Genomic DNA, 20,820 nt, shown 5'->3' with positions numbered 1-20,820 from the left:
ACTTTGGGCCCTTGTCGAAGATCAGGTGACCGTAGGTGGATGGATTTACATCTGGGTTCTCAATTCTGTTCCATTGGTCAATGTATCTGTCGTTGTATATAGTAGACAGTTTTAAGAGAAAAAAATGAAAACCTATAATACAAATTCTCAAAGAGAGTTGGTAATATTGCTACATGATCTGATAACAAAGAAAGAGTTCCTGAAGTAGAAGCATAATTGGCAGAATTCTGTGGTACTGCTGAAAAAAATCACTGACCTACAGGGGGGTTCAGCAAACTACTGCTCAGGGGCTACAGCCTGCCACCTATTTGCTTGTTTGTTTTTTTGGTACTTTGTATGTGTGTGTGGTAAAAATATATATAACAAAACATTTACCAGTTCAACAAATTTTTATTGTACAGTTTAGTGACATTGATTACGTTCTGCCACCTGCTTTTGTAAGTAAATTTTGACTGGAACACAGCCACTCTCATTGGATTAGGTATCATCTATGGCTGTTTCACACTATAACGGCAGAGTTGAGTAAGTTGCAACAGAGACTATATGGCCCGCAAACCGAAAATATTTACTGTGTGGTCTTTAAGAAAAAATTCGTGAACTTCTGAAGAAGATCATGTGGACTTATTTTCCAATACTGTGAAATTAAAAGAGAAATAAAAATACAAGAAATTCTTAGGCGGCACAATTAGTTAAGCACTTGACTACTAACCTAAAGGTTGGTGGTTTGAACCCATTCAGAGGCACCTCAGAAGAAAGGCCTGGTGATCTGCTGAAAGGTTACAGCCTTGAAAACCCTATGGGGCAGTTCTCTGCATATATGGAGTAGCTATAATTTGGAATAGGCTCAACAACAACTGGTTTTTACTGATAGATACAATGTATATATGGTATTAGCATACATATGACACATATAATATTCAAATATCCATATAATAGGAGCTTCAAGAATAGCAAACAAAAAGGAACGTATGGAGTAATATCAATGAAAAAATAGAAGAAAACAACTAAGATGTAGAAAAACTTGTGTTTTCACATAGAAGGGTATCCCCATGTGCCAAGCAGAATTACTGGGGAAAAAAAAACAAAAACACAACAGACTTAAAGGTAGCCCATTGTCATCACTGAACTTGAAGAATCAAGAAAATAAATGTTTCACAGAAAAAACATCAGGCTTACTTTTGGCTTCTGATGTGCAACAAAGCTAGAAGACTAAAAGAGTGTATCCTGACCCTGAGGAAAAAAAGGACTGTGATCCTAAAATCTTTATCCCCAAGCCTAATATTATGTCAGAGCAAAAGAAAGACTTTTTAAAAAGGTTCCGGTAGCTTATCTTCTTTGGTCATTTCTAAACCAGTTCATTAAGGAAAAACATAACAAAATAAAATTTAATCAGAAGAAAGCTCTTCAGGTGTGAGAGGAATATGAAGCAGTGGTAAACAATGAATCAAGTTAAATTTATAGTTAAGTCTAAATGATGTTGATACTATGCTCAAGAATTAGAGTATATGCTAAGAGTTTCTTTAAATAGAGCAAATAGAATAAAATAATAGCTTGAAGCTAAGATTCAAACGATAGAAACAAAACCCGGAAGTGGAGGTGGGGCAAGGGAAGGACTAAAGTTGTGACAACGGTCTCAGTTTGGGAGTTGTGTGAGGTCAGGTGGGAGGGAGAGGCATGATTTGGTTAGAGGTATATGTTGGAGTTAACATATGTTAAAATTATGTAGACCGTTCCCAATACCGGCGCATGGGGGGAAATAAAGGAATGGAGGGAGAATTAATTAAGTCAGCAAATTAAGGTATGCAACAAAATGTCCACGAAGAAAAGTCTTGGTATATTCCCTAAATCGGAGATTTTTCACATTACACTCTGTGACGGTACAGCAAAAAAGTTACACAACAATGATAGATTGCCAGAAAAGAAAGAGAATGAGCCACTTGGAAAATAAGAAGCTATTTTTTAAATCCCTTGAATTAGATAGCAAATCAAAAATTGAAATTGTATTACTTAGAAATAATGGAAAATATGGGAACTTCTCAATAAAAACTTACAGGATGAAGTTAAATCCATACATATACAAAGATATGTAATATTGAATGTGTACCTAACTGAACAAGAAAGCCAAAAATGAACAAACCATTTTACTTCAAAAATAGGAAAAGTGCAATAAAGTTAAAGAAAACGGAAAATTTATAAAAGTAAAAATTATTTATAAAAGGATGGTAGTAGAATTAATAAAACCGAAGCTAGTTCTTTGAGAAGATGAAAAAGTAAATAAATGAATCCCTAGCAACTGAAAGAGATCAATATAATTATACAAGACTATTTCATGGCCTAGGAGCCCTCGTGGTGCAGTGGTTAAGTGCTTGATTGGTAACTGAAAGGCCAGTGGTTCAAACCCACCAGCCACTCCAAGGGAGAAGGATAACCTGCTTCAGTAAAGATTACAGCCTTGAAAGTTCTGCTCTCTTTCACTGGGTTGCTGTGAGTCAGAATCCAGTTGACAACAACGGGTTTATTACATGGTCTGAGCCTGGAAAATGCTTGGTAGGCACGTAGTGAGTGAGTGTGAGAGTTGTCAGAGATGAGGTGGCTGGGGGGCAGGAGCCAAATCAAAGCCTGTTATGCCTTGGGCAAGAATTTGGATTTTATTATCTTAAAATAATGTTTAATTTCATTCTCTATGCTAAACCAACAAACGTGTAATTTCTAGTTATATTAAATAATGCATAAATATGGATGGATATATATATATAATATATAATGTTTCTATTGTATATATATATATTACGGTATCTTTTTTTGAAGTGTAGAAATTGGGTTTTATTTCCTCTCCTCGTAAATCTATATGAATTGATGAGAAAAGTTACCATCGTGTTAATATTTTTATATGTAGAAGAATGTATAATTTTTTCAAAGAAACCCACAAGCATATATATGTGTGTATGGATAAACCAGTTGCCATGGAGTTGACTCTGACTCATGGAAACCCACGTGTGTCACAGTAGAACTGCCCTCCATAGAGTTTTTAATGGCTGATGTTTTGGAAGCTGATCGCCAGACCCTTATCCCAGGGCACCTCTGGGTGGACTATAACTGTTTGCACCACCCAGGGACTCTATTGTATATGGATACAGAGCTATTTAAATTCATAGAGAAAAGCCTGGAAGGCAATAAAACAAACTTAACAGGCATTGGGGGAGGTAGTTTTTACTTTCTTTTAAAAAATGTTCTTACCAGTATCCCTCATGAACATTGATGCAAAAATCCTCAACAAAATTCTAGCCAATAGAATTCAGCAACATATCAAAAAAATAATTCACCATGATCAAGTGGGATTTATACCAGGTATGCAGGGATGGTTCAACATTAGGAAAACAATCAACGTAATCCATCACGTAAATAAAAGACAAGAACCACATGATCTTATCAGTCGATGCAGAAAATGCATTTGACAAAGTCTGACACCCATTCATGATAAAAACTCTCAGCAAAATAGAAAGAGAAGGGAAATTCCTCAATATAATTAAGGGCATTTATTCAAAGCCAACAGCCAACATCATCCTAAATGGAGAGACTTTTGAAAGCATTCCCCTTGAGAACAGGAACCAGACAAGTATGCCCTTTCTCACCACTCTTATTCAACATCGTGCTGGAGGTCCTAGCCAGAGCAATTAGGATAGAAAAAGAAATAAAGGGCATCCAAATTGGTAGAGAAGAAATCAAAGTATCTATTGGCAGATGTTATGATCTTCTACACAGAAAACCCCAGAGAGTCCACCAGAAAACTTACTGGAACTAATGGAAGATATCGGCAAAGTTTCAGGATACAAGATGAACATACAAAAATCAGTTGGATTCCTTTACACCAACAAAGAACCTCAAAGAGGAAATCACCAAATCAGTACCATTTACAGTAGCCCCCAAGAAGATAAATTACTTAGGAATAAATCTAACCAGAGACCTATACAGTGAAAACTACGAGACACTACGGCAAGAAACCAAAAGAGACCTGCATAAGTGGAAAAACATACCTTGCTAATGGATAGGTAGACCCAACATTGTGAAAATGTCAGTTGTACCCAAAGCGATCTACAGATATAATGCCATCCCGATCCAAATTCCACCGGCATTTTTTAATGAGATGGAGAAACAAATCACCAACTTCATATGGAAAGGGAAGAGGCCCCAGATGAGTAAAACATTACTCAAGAAGAACAAAGTGGGAGGCCTCACACTACCTGATTTTAGAACCTATTATACCGCCACAGTAGTCAAAACAGCCTGGTACTGGTAAAACAACAGATACATAGACCAATGGAACAGAATTGAGAATCTAGGCATAAATTCATCTATGAGCAGCTGATCTTTGACAAAGGCCCAAAGTCCATTAATTGGGGAAAAGACATCTCTTTAACAAATGGTGCTGGCATAACTGGATATCCATCTGCAAAAAAACTGAAACAAGACCCATACCTCACACCATGCACAAAAACTAACTCAAAATGGATAAAAGACTTAAATATAAAATCGAAAATGATAAAGATCACGGAAGAAAAAATAGGGACAACGCTAGGAGCCCTAATACGTGACATAAACATAATACGAACCATAAGTAACAATGCACAAGCACCAGAAGAGAGAAGAGATAAATGGGAGCTCCTAAAAATCCAACACTTACGCTCATCAAAAGACTTCACCAAAAGAGTAAAAAGATAACCTACAGACTGGAAAAAAATTTTTGGCTATGACAAATCTGATCAGCAGGGGTCTGAGAGGGGTCTGGAGAGAATGCTTTCAGGGGACATCTAGGTCAATTGGCATAACAAAGCTTATTAAGAAAATGTTCTGCATCCTACTTTGGTGAGTGGAGTCTGGAGTCTTAAACGCTTGCAAGTGACCATCTAAGATGCATCAGTTGGTCCCAACCACCTGGAGTAAAAGAGAATGAAGAACAGCAAGGACACAAGGAAAGTATTAGCCCAAGAGACAGAAGGGGCCACATAAAACACAGACTTCATCAGCCTGAGACTAGAAGAACTAGATGGTGCCCAGCTACCACCTGTGACCACCCTGACAGGGAACACAACAGAGTCCCTGATGGAGCAGGAGAAAGGTGGAGTACAGAACTTAAATTCTAGTAAGAAGACCAGACTTAATGGTCTGACTGATACTGGAGGAACCCCAGAAAGTATGGCCCCCGGATTCTCTATCAGCCCAGAGCTAAAACAGTTCCCGAGGCCAACTCTTCAGACAGGGATTGGACTGAACTATGGGGCGTAAAGTGATACTCATGAGGAGTATGCCTCTTAGCTCAAGTAGATAGAAGAGACTAAACGAGCAGCTTCTGTCTGGAGGTGAGATGGGAGGTTAGAGCATTAGGAGCTGGTTGAATGGACATGGGGAATCGGGTAGAAAGGAGGAGCATGCTGTCACAGTATGGGGAGAGCAGTTAGGGTCATCTAACAATGTATGTATAAATTTTTGTATGGGAGACTAACTTGAAATGGAAGCTTCATTTAAACTACAACAATACAAAAAATAAAACACAAATAAAAAAATGTTCTTGAGAATATTAGGAATATTTAAGAGTATGGGAAAATATCCAAGATAAAATAAAAAGTAAGAACAAAGCAAGATTGGTATATGAATTTACGAAATGCTAATTAAACTAGCTTGTGATCTTATGTTGGGAAGACAAAAGCATTTGAATAAAAACAAGTTAGCGAAGTGCTGAAATAGTATGTGGTGTACTGAAGTAAAGAGTATACTAATTTTTAAAAAATACCCTTGTACTCTTTGTTTTTGTGGCTTTTAGAAAGTCACGTTCTAACCTTAAAGAGCTGTCACTTGGGTCTCTCTTGATACTTTCTTAGGGTTTGTCAAGAGCATACCGAGATTTCGGTAGATGTGGACATGAAATATTATGTTCAAGGGCAGCCTAATCAAGTAGGTTTATAATTTGCTGTGGGTTTGATGCAAGCTGCAATTTCAGGAGCAATAGACTGTTAAAGGAGAAGTAAACTAGGGTAAGCAGAGCTAGTATACGGACACCAACCCAGCCTGTGCCACTGGCCTCTGCCTATTAGACTGCAGTATCTAAGGAATCATGGAAAACTTGGGACTAACCTAGGATAACCATCATCTGTGGAAAAATCTCAGATGATCAGTGACACACAGCAGCAAGGTGTGGCAGTACCTCTGATGAGGTGGTAGGGCACATTGATAGGGGCAGGGACTCCAGCTGGTAGCTAAAGTTACTGGGAAACAGAGTCCAGCACATCGTGAGAGTGTCAAGATTTCCGAAGAGCCAAGAAGCCCCAGCCTAGCTGACTGAGTTTGGACTAGAGCTTGGTTACCAGGCAGAACAGACCAGAAAACAGTGAATAGACTAAGATCATATCTTTCCCATGCAGGGCAGCTGACTGACAGGTTCATTCCAGTGAGGAAGGGTAATTGACTATCAGTAATAACATCAAAATACAATCAATTTGTTAATGGTGAAAAGTAGAAAGTAATGTTTAAAATCATTGTTATGTTCAAGTCACACTGTATTCATTGCTTAACGGTGATTGTTGACTAATGATATTTTTACATTTGTCTCAATTTTTTTTTTTAAAGAGTAAAATGTAAGTGATATGTGGATGGCCAAAGCTAGATCAAATAATATGTTAAGTTCTAAATACTAACCTATTATTTTGCTTTACCAATCATTTTCTTGTGCGTGTGTATTTCCTTTGGAGATTTCATCATAAGAGGTAATTGTGACAGGCGACCATTTAGGATTTTTGCAACCTGGGCAAATTCATTATATTATTAAACAAAGTTATCATTCATAATGTATAAATCCATCAGAAGTCTTTTATTAATAAGATCAATTTTTCAACACATTGTTCCCCATATTTTAGAAAAGGCGACGGCGAATTGACCGAAGTATGATTGGAGAGCCAACAAACTTCGTACACACAGCTCACGTGGGATCAGGAGACCTGTTCAGTGGAATGAACTCAGTAAGTACTTGGGCAGAGCATCCAGGTAGGGTCGTGGGGCATAGTCATATGCTGTGAGACTGATGCATATATGTGTTTAATGATAACATTGTGCTAAATGAATTTATGGATGTCAAATATGAATATATAATGTGAGCATTGAAAAGAGAAGTGAGTAATGAAAAATTAATCTCTCATCTAAAATAGTCATTTGCCACGTTATGCATTTGTTTCTGTTTCTTGTACTTAAAGCTCTTCATAGCTTCTTTCCCCTGAATAAATGAAGGATTTGAGTTCAGAATGGAGGTTAATGTCCCTGGATTCTCCATGCTCTTACCAAAGGGCTTGGAGATCAGCCTTTTAATGATTTTTTGTTCTCTTAAGTCCAGTTAGTTGCCTTTTACAGACATTTTTATTGTATTTATTTATAAAATATTAGCGTTTACCTGATGATATTAGAATGTTTGTGATTTATTTATTACCATAATATAAGCTTTAGTGCACTAAGCTGCAGATTCTAATTTGTACATATCCCTTCAGGGCAAGGTAGCAAAAATTTGTCACGTTTGTCAGAATATGAAGAACCAGAAGTAAGGAAGGAAAGTTTATTTTCTTTTAGATAGACGTTTTGGTGAATTTCAGAACAAACTTTAGATTTACTCAGCTGACCTTTTATTCTTTGATTTTCATCTAAGAGAAAAACTGTAGTATAATAGAAGCACCGCCAAATGGAGGTTCTTAGTGGTACTCACCTTGTTTTTGCCCTTAAGCCGCTAAGCACTGAGGGCCTCTGTTCCCCGTTCCTGAAGTAAGCAAGTGTGTCTGCATTATCTGCAAAGTGTTTAGGACCAGAAAGCCAGTAAGGCTTTGTAAACACAAATCATGACTCATATACTCACTCACTGGACAGCATTAATGACAGACTTCACAAGAGAACAGGGACTTCTAAGGTAGGTAGATGAATATCCTGGATACTGCAAACAAGTTTGTCACTGCAGTTACTAGGTAAGCAAAGGAATGATATTTGTAGCTTTCTGGAAAGGAAACAGCTTGTTTGTTTTAAATCTGTGGGAAAAGTACTCTGTTTCACTTGACTGCTTTTGTGGAAACGTAAGAGGTGTCATGTTGCTGTCACAATATAACTCAATAGCTTTGTTTCCGGGATCAGCACCGAGTGAGGAAACCAAATGGGACCGTGTTAGTTTTGTTACTTGATTATTATATTGTATATATAGTGAGTGGTTTCAAATTTATTATATATGTGGGATTTTAGTTTCTTTCTCATCAATAAATGTCTTCTTCACCACTTACTTTTTTTTTAATTTAACCATGTATGAAGAATTAAATTTTAGTTCACAGTGTTATTAACCTTTTAAATCTTGTTTATACCCATTTCAGAATTTCCTTTAAAGATTCCTATCTGGCATTTTGCCCCAATGAAAAGTCCGTGATTGTTGTTCAGGCAGTTCCCGGATTACGAATGAGTTCCGTTCCTAAGTCGGTCTTTAAGTCAAATTTGTATGTATGTCAGAACAGTTAGGTACAGTTCGTATCTAACATCAGTTAGTCAAATATTTGTCTTAGTATATAGTGTACCTTTCTATGCATTAAAAAAAGTAAAGAAGCACTTCCAGATATACTAAAATATCTTTAACAGAATAGTACAGTAATAATAATAGTGCCCATTTGTTATTATGAACCATTGTACGTACCTCCAGTTTTTAATATAATAGGCTTTATGTAGATTGGTTTGTAACTACGGGTTGTACGTAAATCGGATATTGGTAGCCCAGGAACTGCCTGTACTTTGCTTTTTGGTTTGCCATAAATTTAGGTAGAATTTTATGACCGTGCTTTGCAGGGCTACCATGTCTGCTTCTTCAGCTCACCGTAGAGGCAGGATCAAGACAGGGCCTCAGCTATTGTAGAGTTTTGCCCTGCAGTCTCCAGACAGCCTTCTCAGCTTACTGAAATGGATTTCTTCTGCAGTGTTTTCACTCTTTAAAACCGAATATGTCTCCCCACAGACTTTTTGTAGTCATTTCATACGTTAGTTTGTTGTCTTGAAAGGGATGTTCCACACCTCACCCCCACAGAACACTGAGCTCTTTTCTTACCGTTAGGCAGGGTATCGTTCCGTCAGTAGGTCTGCTGAACAGGTCACTGATAGTTCTAAAGTGTATAAGCCTGGTCTGGTGAGAGAAATTATATTCCTCTATGCAATTTCAATAAGTGCAAATAAGACAAAACCATAAACAGATATGCTGTTTGTCCAAAGTAAATATTTTGTCCTAAGTTTTATCTAGTCTTAGAAAATGAGCAGTAGTTTTATGAACATGGCTTGATGAAACAGTTGTGCCTAAACTGTATTATTCAAGGGGCAGGTGACTTGTAATTTCTTTTTCCCCCAAAATACTGTTCGTCCTGAGTACATTTCATACTAACTTGTAGCCACAAAAGATTTTGTGACCCTTTCAATAATATAACCCTATTGTATTAAAATATTGTCTATCCACAGTCACAATAATACATTCAGTCTTAACACCGAGGGGGTTTGCTTACAGTGCAGAAACTAAATCATCTTGTTTGAAATTGAAGAACGTCAACACTTATTTTTCTTCTTAGAATCTACATAGCATTAAGGATACACAATTTAAAAATATTAAAGTGATACTGTTTTTGTTGCTTTTTAAATAGGCCTAAAATACCCGTAAAAGCTAACATACTGTGTTGTTGTTGTTGTTATGTGCCATCGAGTCGGTTCCAACTCATAGTGACCCCGTGTACAACAACAAAACACTGCCTGGTCCCGCACCATCCTCACAGTCGTTGCTGTGTTTGAGCCCATTATTGCCGCCACTGTGTCAGTCCATTTTGTTGAGGGTCTTCCTCTTTTTCACTGACCCTCTACTTTACCCACCATGATGTCCTTTTCCAGGGACTGGTCCCTCCTGATAACATGTCCAAAGTACGTGAGACGAAGTCTCACCACCCTCACTTACAGGGAGCATTCTGGCTGTACTTCTTCCAGGACAGATTTGTTTGTTCTTCTGGCAGTCCATGGTATATTCAGTATTCTTCACCAACACCGTAATTCAAATGCATCGATTCTTTGGTCTTTCTTTTTCCTTGTGCAGCTTTCACATACGTATGAGATGATTGAAAATATCATGGCTTGGGTGAGGCGCACCTTAGTCCTCAAAGTGACATCTTTGCTTTTGTATATTCTAAAGAGGTCTTCAGCAGCAGATTTGCCCAGTGCAGTACGTCATTTGATTTCTTTCTTTTTTTTCCCCCCTCAAATGTGATTTTATTATTTCTCGGTTAGTACAGCCTAAGTTTGGTGTGAAATGTTTGAAATACCCACTTTCCTTTTTGTATCCCCATGGTATCTAAATTTCTTTCCTTTCACTTATACACTCAGACCAAGAAGCTAAGTTTCTTTTTAATTTTATTGTGTTTTAGGTTAAAGTTTACAGCTTGGTTAGTTTCTCATTCAAAAATTTATACACATATTGTTTTGTGACATCGGTTGCAATCTCCGCAATGTGACAGCACTCTGCCCCTTTTCACTCCAGCTTCTCTGTGTCCATTCGTCCAGTTTTCCTGTCCCTTCTTGCCTTCTTGCCTTGCTTTTGGCAAGGAGTTGACTACTTGGTCTCTTATATTTGATTGAACTAAGAAGCCGGTTCCTCACCTGTGTTATTGATTGTTTTATAGGCCTGTCTAATCTTTGTCAAGTGGGCTTCAGGAGTGATTTCAGTTCTGAGTTAGCAGGTTGTCCAGAGGCTATAGTCTCAGGGTTCCTTCAGTCTCTGTCATACCAGTAAATCTGTTTTTTTTTTTTTTTTTTTTTTTTTGTGAGTTTGAATTTTGTTGTACATTTTTCTCCCTCTCTGTCTGGGGCTCTTATTGTGATCCCTGTTAGAGCTGTCAGTGGTGGTAGCTGGGCAACATCTGGTTTTTCTGGGCCTTTTGATTTCTGTTTTGTTTTTTTTTCCTTCCATCCAGAACCCTCAGCCCAGTAATTTGGTCCCTCAGGGAGTTTGGATGTGTCTGTGGAGCTTCTATGACCTTGGCCTTGGACAAGTTGTGCTGGCTTCACCAGTATTGTGTACTGTCTTACCCTTCACCAAAGTTACCACTTACCTATTGTCTATTTAGTGGTTTTCCCTCCCACCCCTCCCCTCCCTTGTAACCGTCAAAGATTGTTTCTTTTTTTGTGTAAACTTTTTCATGAGTTTTTATAGTAGAGGTCTCATACAATATTTGTCCTCTCATGGTTGGCTTATTTCACTCAGCATAATGCCCTCCAGATTTATCCATGTTGTGAGATGATTTGCAAATTCATCATTGTTCTTTATCATTTGGTAGTATTCCATTGTGTGTACGTAGTATAATTTGTTTATCCATTCATCTGTTGATGGGCACCTAGGTTGTTTCCATCTTTTTGCTAATAATTGTGAACAATGCGCAGTGAACATGGGTGTGTGGATATCTATTTGTGTGACGGCTCTTATTTCTGTAGGATATATTCCTAGGCTTGGGATTGCTGGATCATATGGTATTTCTATTTCTAGCTTTTCAAGGAAGCACTGTATCATTTTCCAAAAGTACAAGCCTTTTGATTTCTTGACTGCTGCTTCCATGCGCATTGATTGTGGATCCAAGTGAAATGAAATACTTGACAACTTCAGTCTTTTCTCTGTTTATCATAATGTTGCTTATTTGTCCAGTTGCGAGGATTTTAGTTTTCTTTATGCTGAGGTATAATCCATACTGAAGGTTGTAGCCTTTGATGTTCATCAGTACTCTTCACTTTCAGCAAGGAAGGATGTGTCTTCTGCATATCGCAGGTGGTTAATGAGTCTTACTCCAGTTCTGGTGCCCCGTTCTTTTTCATATAGTCCAGCTTCTTGGATTATTTGTTCAGCATACAGATTGAATAAGTATGGTGAAAGGATACAACCCTGACATACATCTTTCCTGATTTTAAACCGTGCAGTATCTCCTTGTTCTATTTGAACGACTGCTTTTTGGTCTATGTACAGGTTCCACATGAACACAATTACGTATTCCAGAATTTCCACTCTTCTCAGTGTTATCCATAATTTGTCATGATCCTCACAGTCGAATGCTTATGCATAGTCAGTAAAACACAGGTAAACATCTTTCTAGTATTCTCTGCTTTCAGCCAAGATCCATCTGACATCAGCAATGATATACCTTGTTCCACGCCCTCTTCTGAATCTTGCTTGAGTTCCTGGCAGTTCCCTGTCAGTGTACTGCTGCAATGGTTTTTGAATGATCTTCAGCAAAATTTTACTTGCATGTGATATTAACGATATTATTCAATAATTTCCACATTCTGTTGGATCACTTTTCTTTAGAATGGGCACAAATGTAGGTCTCTTCCAGTTAATTGGCCAGGTGGCTGTCTTCCAAATTTCTTGACATAGATGAGTGAGCGCTTCCAGCATTGCATCCATTTGTTGAAACATCTCAATTGGTATTCCGTCAATTCCTGGAGCCTTGTTTTTCGCCGGTTCCTTCAGTGCAGCTTGGACTTCTTCCTTCAGTACCATTGGTTCTTGATCATATGCTATCTCTTAAAATGGTTGAACATCAACCAAATCTTTTTGGTACAGTGACTCTGTGTATTCCTTCCATCTTTTGATGCTTCCTGTGTCATTCAGTATTTTGCCCATACAATCCTTCAGTATTATAACTCGAGGCTTGAATTTTCTCTTCAGTTCTTTCAGCTTGAGAAATGCTGAGTGTGTTCTTCCCTTTTGGTTTTCTAACTCCAGGTCTTTGCACATTTCATTATAATACTTTATTTTGTCTTCTTGAATAGCCCTTTGAAATCTTCTGTTCAGCTCTTTTACTTTATTCTATTCACTTTAGCTACTGTACTTTCAAGAGCAAGTTTCAGAGTCTTTTCTGATATACATTTTGGTCTTTTCTTTCTTTCCTGTCTTTTTAATGGCATTTTGCTTTCTTTATGTATGATTTCCTTGATTTCATGCCATAACTTGTCTGGTCTTTGGTCATTAGTGTTCCACGTGTCAAATCTATTGAGAGGGTCTCTAAATTGAGGTCGGATGTACTCACGGTTATACTTTGGCTCTCATGGACTTGTTTTAATTTCCTTCAGCTTCAACTCGAATATAAACAATTGATGGTCTGTTCCACAGTTGGCTCCTGGCCTCATTCTGACTGCATTGATGATATTGAGCTTTTCCATCATCTCTTTCCACAGATGTAGTTGATTTGATTACTATGTATTCCATCTGGCATGGTCCACAGGTATAGTTCCTGTTTATGTTGTTGAAAAAAGATACTTCCAATGAATAGGTCATTGGTCTTACCAAATTCTATCATGTGATCTCCGTTGTCGTTTCTCTTACCAAGGACGTATTTTTCAACTATTGATCCTTCTTTGTTGTGTTAGATGGGAATTTATTTGAAACCAAGGGTGAAATCACGTAACATGATGTTGCTTATAAGGGGGAAAATAGTGACTGAACTGATAGCATATGGCAGGCTTTGACTTTCTCACAGTATGCATTAAATCAGTAAGTTCATTTAAAAAGATAGGTGTATAGATTTCTTTTTCTTAATCTCTTATCTAGAGTAGCCAGTATTAAATATAGATGGTATTATAATAATAGCTCATTACCTGATGTCATTGGAGTAAGATGTTTCACATAAGTAAATTTTGCAGATCAGTAAAAATGTACCCATTTAGGAGCTAAAACTTTTTCTCATTTAAATTCTTTTGGATTCATATAAACCATGTATTTTATATTTTGCTCTTCTCTTTTATTAGAATATATTTATAGCCAGGTTTATTCCAGAAGTAACTTAGGCAAGTCTTTTTACTTTATTGATTCAGAATCATTAATCTTAAGCACCTAGCTCATGCTTTATATTACAGTAAGTGCTCAGTAACTATCTGATGAATGGATGGATGATGCCCCTTCCCCCAGCTCCCAGAGTCGTGGATGTGTGAAGGGCCCTTTGAGCTGATTCCATATGATACCAGACTAGATGGTGAGAGCTTTCTGACTCTTCTCTGTTAGGACATCACCTCCAAAATCTTCTTGCTGTTGGTGATCCTTTTTCAAGCAATCTAACCTGAGTCTCTCATTCTCTGCTTCCCAGCTGCTTGCAGTCTGTATGAACTAAGATCGGAATAGTAATGTTAAGGTAAAAGCACTTTACAGTTTGCAAATGACTTTACGGGCCTTTGTTTGGCAAGTATCTATTGTGCGTTTAGTACTGTTCTAGAATCTGGGGATATTTTAAAAAGTAAGAAAATAACTCAGCATTTATATATCTCACAATCTATCAGAAAATAGCACAGATACAAAGCCTGATATTCATGGAGAATAAGTAATTCACCCAGAGTTACAATATTAATAAACAAATATACCTGGAATGCAGTCCAAGTCTTTGGCTCTTAGACTCCTTTTTACAATTGTCAGACTGTGTTAAGATTGTATCAAGTATGTACATTTTACCACATGAACTTTTTAAGATTTACCTTTGGCTAGTCCAGTTTCATTCATGCTTATTTTTTTGTTTCTGATTCTAGTCTAATGGAGGTGGTCATGTATGGGAGGGATCTGCAAATTAAGATTCTTGAGGTTGAGGAACAGAAGGTTGAGTTTGTCTTTTGATTGTTGTTGAAATGTAACCAAGTGCCTTGTGAATTATAACGCTGGCTTTTCTTTTAGTAAGTGTGAAGTAAAGGAAGTATGGCAGAGGAGGAGTCGTGGCCAAAAAATGTTCCAATTACTGCCTTACCATTTGCCCCTATAAGCAGAAAAAAATTAAATTTCTAAGTGCACACTTAGAAATGCCCTTCTGAGAAAAAAGGAAAAATAAAGAATCACTATTTGCATTTGACCTAGTTCCTGACTTCCATTTTTTCACCTTACTGTGTTTTTGTCTTGTTTCAGGTTAGCTCCATTCAGAACCAGATGCAGTCCAAGGGAGGCTACGGAGGCGGGATGGCTGCCAACGTGCAGATGCAGCTCGTGGATACGAAGGCCGGATAGCCTGGGGCTCCCGTGAGTACCTCAGGGCCGCTTCACACGGCCCACGAACAGCTGACACCACACACAGCCTTAATTAAGCTTTTGGGCTAAAAGAATATAGTTTGTTCTTTTACTTATTTAGTTTTTAACTGTGAACTTATTAGAAAAGGCAAAAATACTTAGCCAAGTCTTTCAAATGACGATCTTAGGCACTTACTGCATTTTAAATATTAGTTTTAAGTTACTCTTCCTCATGAAGAACTTTCATGCTTAAGACATCTGGGTGTAGGAGAGGCTTTGGCTGAGATTCTGGTGACAAGATGCCTCTGTGTGTCCTTTAAATAAGAAATACTGTGGGTACTCGCATGAGTAGTGAAGTAGTTTTATGTTTTAACACTGATTTATAAATCTTTATATTTTAAAATTCATCATCTTTCATTATAAACTTTTTAAATTAAAAAAGATAGCTTTATAAAGGATGATCCTTGAAAGTGTAAAAATAATTTTGATTTTTCTCTTGGTTTTATAGGTCATTGTGAATTTCTGTATTTTCTCTTTCCATTATTCTTTAATTTTTTTGTCTTGTGATTGCTTTTTTTTTTTTAAATTACAAAAAAGAAGTGTGATGACGTCTTGCTCACCCTCTTGTGATTACCCCAGTGATGCGTTACTGTTCTGCTTTGAAGAAGCTGTGGTCGGATGAATACTGCGTTTTCTTCAGCTGGCATGCATGCCTTTGGACTCATGGACAGAGTTCTTTGGATTGTGGCTTAATTTTCAGTTTTTAAATCAATATGGATCTGATCTTAGCATGATCTTTTTCGTGAATGCTAGCACCATTTTGAGATCTTTTTTCCATTTTAAACATTTCTCTTTCCACTTCCGGCGCTCTGCCTTATGATTTTATTGATAAGCAAGGATCTACTAGTATTTGCTAACCTGTCACCATTTATGTATATTTCGGAAGGTGTGAGACCCATAAGCACAATGGTCATTTTTATTCATTTGAAACTTCAGCAGGGTAGATCCCGGCATGGCTTTATGGAGTTGCTTTGTCTGGGAGCCCACAGGTGCCAGAAATCAGAAGTTCTTTGCTGCCATGGGCTGCCATACTGCTGCTATTAGATAGAAAAAGTTTCACTGTGGCACCAAGTCACACGGGTTTCACAGGAAAAGCTAACTTGTAGCTTATTTAGAAGTATGACTTTTTGATCTATTTGATTAGAATTGCAATAAAAGAAAAGCTTGCATTTTTGTAAGGCATTCATTCTGTTGTAAATGTTCAGTATATTTATTTTGAGAGCAAGGACCTGTGATCTGAGAGCAGACTGTGATATGTATCTGAGCGTTGTGGTTAAACTCACACCCAGTCTGATTCTGAGCATAGTCCTGCTGTTAGCTGTTTATTTCTTTGTGTACTCATTCTCTTTTATTCTTACTTGTATTTTATGTTTAATATGATGGTATCTAATCGTTCCCAGCAGCAGTGTGTTCAACTTCCAGCCTATACTACTAACTGCAGGCTTCTAGAGTCATTGGCCTTTCTGTAGTCCACATATTTTGGGGGTCATGGAAGTTGCCAAGAGCAACACAGTCACCTGGCTGAATCATTGCCAGTGAGAACAACACATATAGTGACTTTTTGTGGTGTTGGTCAGAAGCATTTGCTCAGGTTCCAAAATATGTTTATCCTTCACAAATTGTGAACGATGTATTTTAATATTATACCATTTCAAATATTTCTGTAAATGCTTCTCCTTCCCTTAACATTAAAACATTTAAACCATATGTCCACTTCAGACATATCTAACTAAGTTGGTAGATTAACATTTCATGCAGCAAACAGGGCTTAGTTGAAAACATATTTAGGGACTATAAGGAATCAGGTAATTGAATAAAGAAACAGCGATCATTTTCTCTGCTACCTTCTTGTATTTTTCCCTTTCCCCTCACCTCAGTCCCAGGTTCTTATGAAAGGTAGCTGAACAAATGTTAGGTTGTAAGCAAAACATGAAAGCATATCTCCTCTTGTTATTTTGAAGTTAAGTTGCCCAGTACTGTGGGCACAGATTATCCCTGTATTTCTGCAGTTTTGAGCCTTCATAGGTGGCAGTCCCAAGCACAGAGACACTCAGTCTAGGAAGAAGGTTTGGACTCTTCAGAGTCACATAATTAGTAATCAAAATAGATGTTTTGCTGTTCATTAACTTCTGAACTTTAATTCATCTGTTGTCGTTAATTCACTGTGTGGACAGCGTGCTCTTTCAAATACCTGAGTACCATTGTCATCCCGCCCAGCCAGAATCCTTTTCCCGCCAGGGACACTGCTGTGTTCAAGCCATTTAAAAGACAGATTGCATTTTATGGGCATTGTCAGCATGGATGCTAGTGAGTCTGCTCCTGCTTTGATTTTAAGATTAGCACAAGTTTTGCACTTACCACATAACTCCTGGGACAATAGAAGGAGCTGTGGGCCCTTCTCCCCAGTTCATGATTTTACTCTTTTTTTTTTTTCTCCAATCTGCTATACTTTTTGTCTCTCCAAGGACCAACTATAGCAGCGAGCGTTGGAGTGTATCTCCAGGGCAGGCCAAGGCTGAGCTCTTTGGCCCGTAACCATTCTGCAGCCACCAGGATGCCATGGCTGCACAGTAACCACACGGTGTACAAGAGCCCACGCCAGGGCTCCTGGGAGCATGCCAGTGAATTCAAGAAATAAGAAAACTACCAAAAAGTGATAGAATGTTAACCTTGGACATACATTTTTTAGGGAAGCTTGAGAATATTTGAGAGTGTGGAAGGAGGCAGCTTTCCCACATACGTAAGTTGGATCATAAATCTCAGAGGGTCATTTACCCACATAGCAATGAATCTCATTTTTAAATGGAAGCTAATTAAATAAATACTATTTTCAACTCAGAATTCATTAGGCTGTTAATATTTTGCCAAAATACATGTTAACAACTGTTAAGCAAGGGAAACCAAATGAGGATTTTTAACTAATCAGATGGATTCTGTTAACAGTGATCTGCGTTCTATAAAAGAGGTACTTTTCCAAGATGCAGGCACAAAGTGGTGCCAATAAGCATAAAATGGAAACGTTAAAACTGTAGTGATTTGGGTTCAGCATTTCCAAGGCAGCGTTATCAGTGAGCCTTTAAAAATACCTTGTGAGTACATTAGCTTTCACATTTGTTATTAAATTATAGCAGTTTCATTATAGAGAGCAAGTTTGCCTTGATTTTGTTTAAAATGAGGTCTGCTCACTCCCAGAAGATAAAATTGACATATTTTTATAATATAAGCATACTTTTTTTGTACATTGTGTTCATTCTTGAATAAAGTGAGGTCAGTGTTGGCTTGTAGATATTAAAAAGAAAGTATTGATTTTGATTCAATAAATGTTTTCTTTCAATCCTGGTTTGGTTTTTCCTTTCTTTTGATCCGCTTGGTTTTTCTTTTCTTTCAAGGAATTACTTACCAGAGTTTATCTAGAGCACTTTTTTAGCATTCTGGTATTTTCAGTTATAGCTTCTGTCATGCAAAATTAATTTATCACTTTTCTCTTTACAGGGGGATTTAAACTTCTAGAATTGCAATCTTTAACTTTACAGTATACTTATAATTTTACAAGTGCCTACTCAGAATGGACTTTAAATGGTTGAAAATAAGACTTTTTATAAGAAAAATATATATGGTGAGGTGAAAGTTATTCAGGAAAGGTAGATAAAAAGTGGAAATGAGGTGAGGAGTTTTTTTTTTTTTTTTTTTATTTTTTTTGGTTTTTTTTTTTTTTTTTTTTTTTATAGAGTTCCTTTTTTTTTTTTTTTTTTTTAATTTATTAGTATCTTGTTCCTCCAAGATTTTGCTGCATGTCAGCATTGCAAATGATAACTGATTTTTAATAAAGGAATCAAATTACCTACTCAATTTCAGTGCTGAAGCTTCTTGTCCTCACAGTAGTATATGCAGAATTTAAATTAATTAAAATGAAACAACGGATAAGGGTGATAGATGAACACAATGTCACTGAACTGTCCATGTGAAAAGTTGAAATGGCAGATGTTTTGTTGTATATATATTTACCACAATAAAAAAAGAGAGAGATCAAGGAGATATGATTAAATGCAATGCAACAGCCTGGATTATTGTTGATAAAGTCCTATGAAGGACTTTATGGGGACAACTGAGGAAATTTGAATGTGAACTATATATTAGATAATAGTACTGTATCATTGTTGAGTTTCCTAAATGTAATCATTGTACCATGGTTATGTAAGAGTAAGTATTTAGGTCTGCGAGTTTCTCTCAAATGGTTCAGAAAATCTGCGTTTATAGAGAGAGAAAGGAGATGTGACAAAATACTAGCAATTGGTAAATCCAGGTGAAGGGTATATGGGTGTGTACTATACTATTTTTACAAATCTATAGCTTTGAAATTTTTTAAAATAAAAATTTGGCAAGGAGTGAGAAAATAAAATGAAAAAAGTCTGTTCTTCAGTTGTATCAGCCGCATTTTCAGTGCCGTATAGCTTTGTATAGCTCTATCTACCATCTTGGACAGTTACAGAACATTTTCATCACAGAAAGCTTAGACAAAGCTGGTTTGAAGAGTTTGCTTCTAAAAGAGTTTAGGACAGTGATTCCCATCGGAGAGATTTTGCTCCCCAGGGAATATTTGGAATGTCTGGAGACATTTTTGGTTGTCACAACTTGGAGGGGGGATGCTACTGGCATATAGTGGTAGAAGCATCCTACAATGCACAGGACAGCCCCACAACAGATTTATTCAGCCCAAAATGTCATGCCACAGTTGAGAAAACCCGGGTTAGGGGTAGAGAAGATCTGTGTGCATCCTCACCAGGTACATCCTGAAGGAGTTCACTGCATTAGACTGTGTGCATAAGGTCAGTGAGTGTTTTATTAGTTACATACTTAGAGTAGATACAATTAGGTTTAGTTATAAGAATCGCCACATATTCTAAAAATTGAAAAATAAAAAATACTGAGTGGTTTTTAAAGTTTTGGTAGCTTCTACCCTCATCCCTTAGACTTGAAAAGGAAATGTGGCTTAGGATGAAGTTCTTTTAAAAATAAAATTCTGATATCCAACTAGATATTGTTCCAATTAAGGAAAGAGAAGAAGTGTCTGAAAAAACTGGTGTTGGTATATCCAGAGCTTTATTTTGAGCTCATGGTTTGAAAGGACATGCATAACAAGAGGAAGGACGGGCACATAAGACAAAAGAAGTAGGACAGGTCTATACGAATAATGTCCCAGACAGACGGGAATTTGCTAAAACTTGTGAAAATGTAAAAATTTACAAAATGAATATAGACAAGAAAAAGATGATATATCCTCTGCTTAAAGTACACTTTCAGCAGACTGGAAAGAAAGCTATTAAAGTTTTATTTTGCATTTATTGTCTTCATCCAGAATGATCCATTAAGAGAGAATTGAAACCAGTTAAATGCCTCATCTTGATCTGACTTTTTACATTATAGCGCCTTTTGTTTTTTATGATGTTTTCCTAGACTGTAAGAGTTTTTTAATGTTTTCTCCCAGATATATGCACCCCCAGGCTCGTTTTCCTTCTGCCCTCACCTCTCCTTGCCCATTATCTCGGTAGTTTTCGTCTGGCCTGCCCTTGGTACCCATTTAAAAAAAAACAAAAGAACTTTGGTGTTTAGGAAGACCATTACTCCCTGTGTAAGAAGAGCCATGTGTTTGCCCTGGGACCTTACGAGCAGTTGCTGAAAGAGTGGTGATTTATGTATTAAAGAAA

At 37.2% G+C, this 20,820-nt stretch overlaps 1 protein-coding gene across 5 annotated transcripts in view; it reads left to right on the top strand.

Moving 5' to 3' along the window:
- Nucleotides 1–17,550, top strand: part of CDC42SE2 (CDC42 small effector 2) — a 115,991-nt gene extending 98,441 nt beyond the window's left edge. For all 5 annotated transcript variants that reach the window (XM_023739020.1, XM_023739019.1, XM_023739018.1 and 2 more), the window contains 3 exons: nt 6,909–7,010; nt 14,957–15,067; nt 15,564–17,550. In XM_023739020.1, coding sequence (XP_023594788.1) covers nt 6,909–7,010; nt 14,957–15,055 — 201 coding nt within the window. In that variant the 3' untranslated portion in view covers nt 15,056–15,067; nt 15,564–17,550. The remainder of the gene's footprint in view (nt 1–6,908; nt 7,011–14,956; nt 15,068–15,563) is intronic.
- The last annotated feature ends 3,270 nt before the right edge of the window (nt 17,551–20,820 follow it).

Source organism: Trichechus manatus, unplaced genomic scaffold (assembly GCF_000243295.1).
Source record: "Trichechus manatus latirostris isolate Lorelei unplaced genomic scaffold, TriManLat1.0 scaffold00127, whole genome shotgun sequence".
Classification (NCBI taxonomy): domain Eukaryota; kingdom Metazoa; phylum Chordata; class Mammalia; order Sirenia; family Trichechidae; genus Trichechus; species Trichechus manatus.
This window is presented reverse-complemented; position numbering and strand designations above follow the sequence as displayed.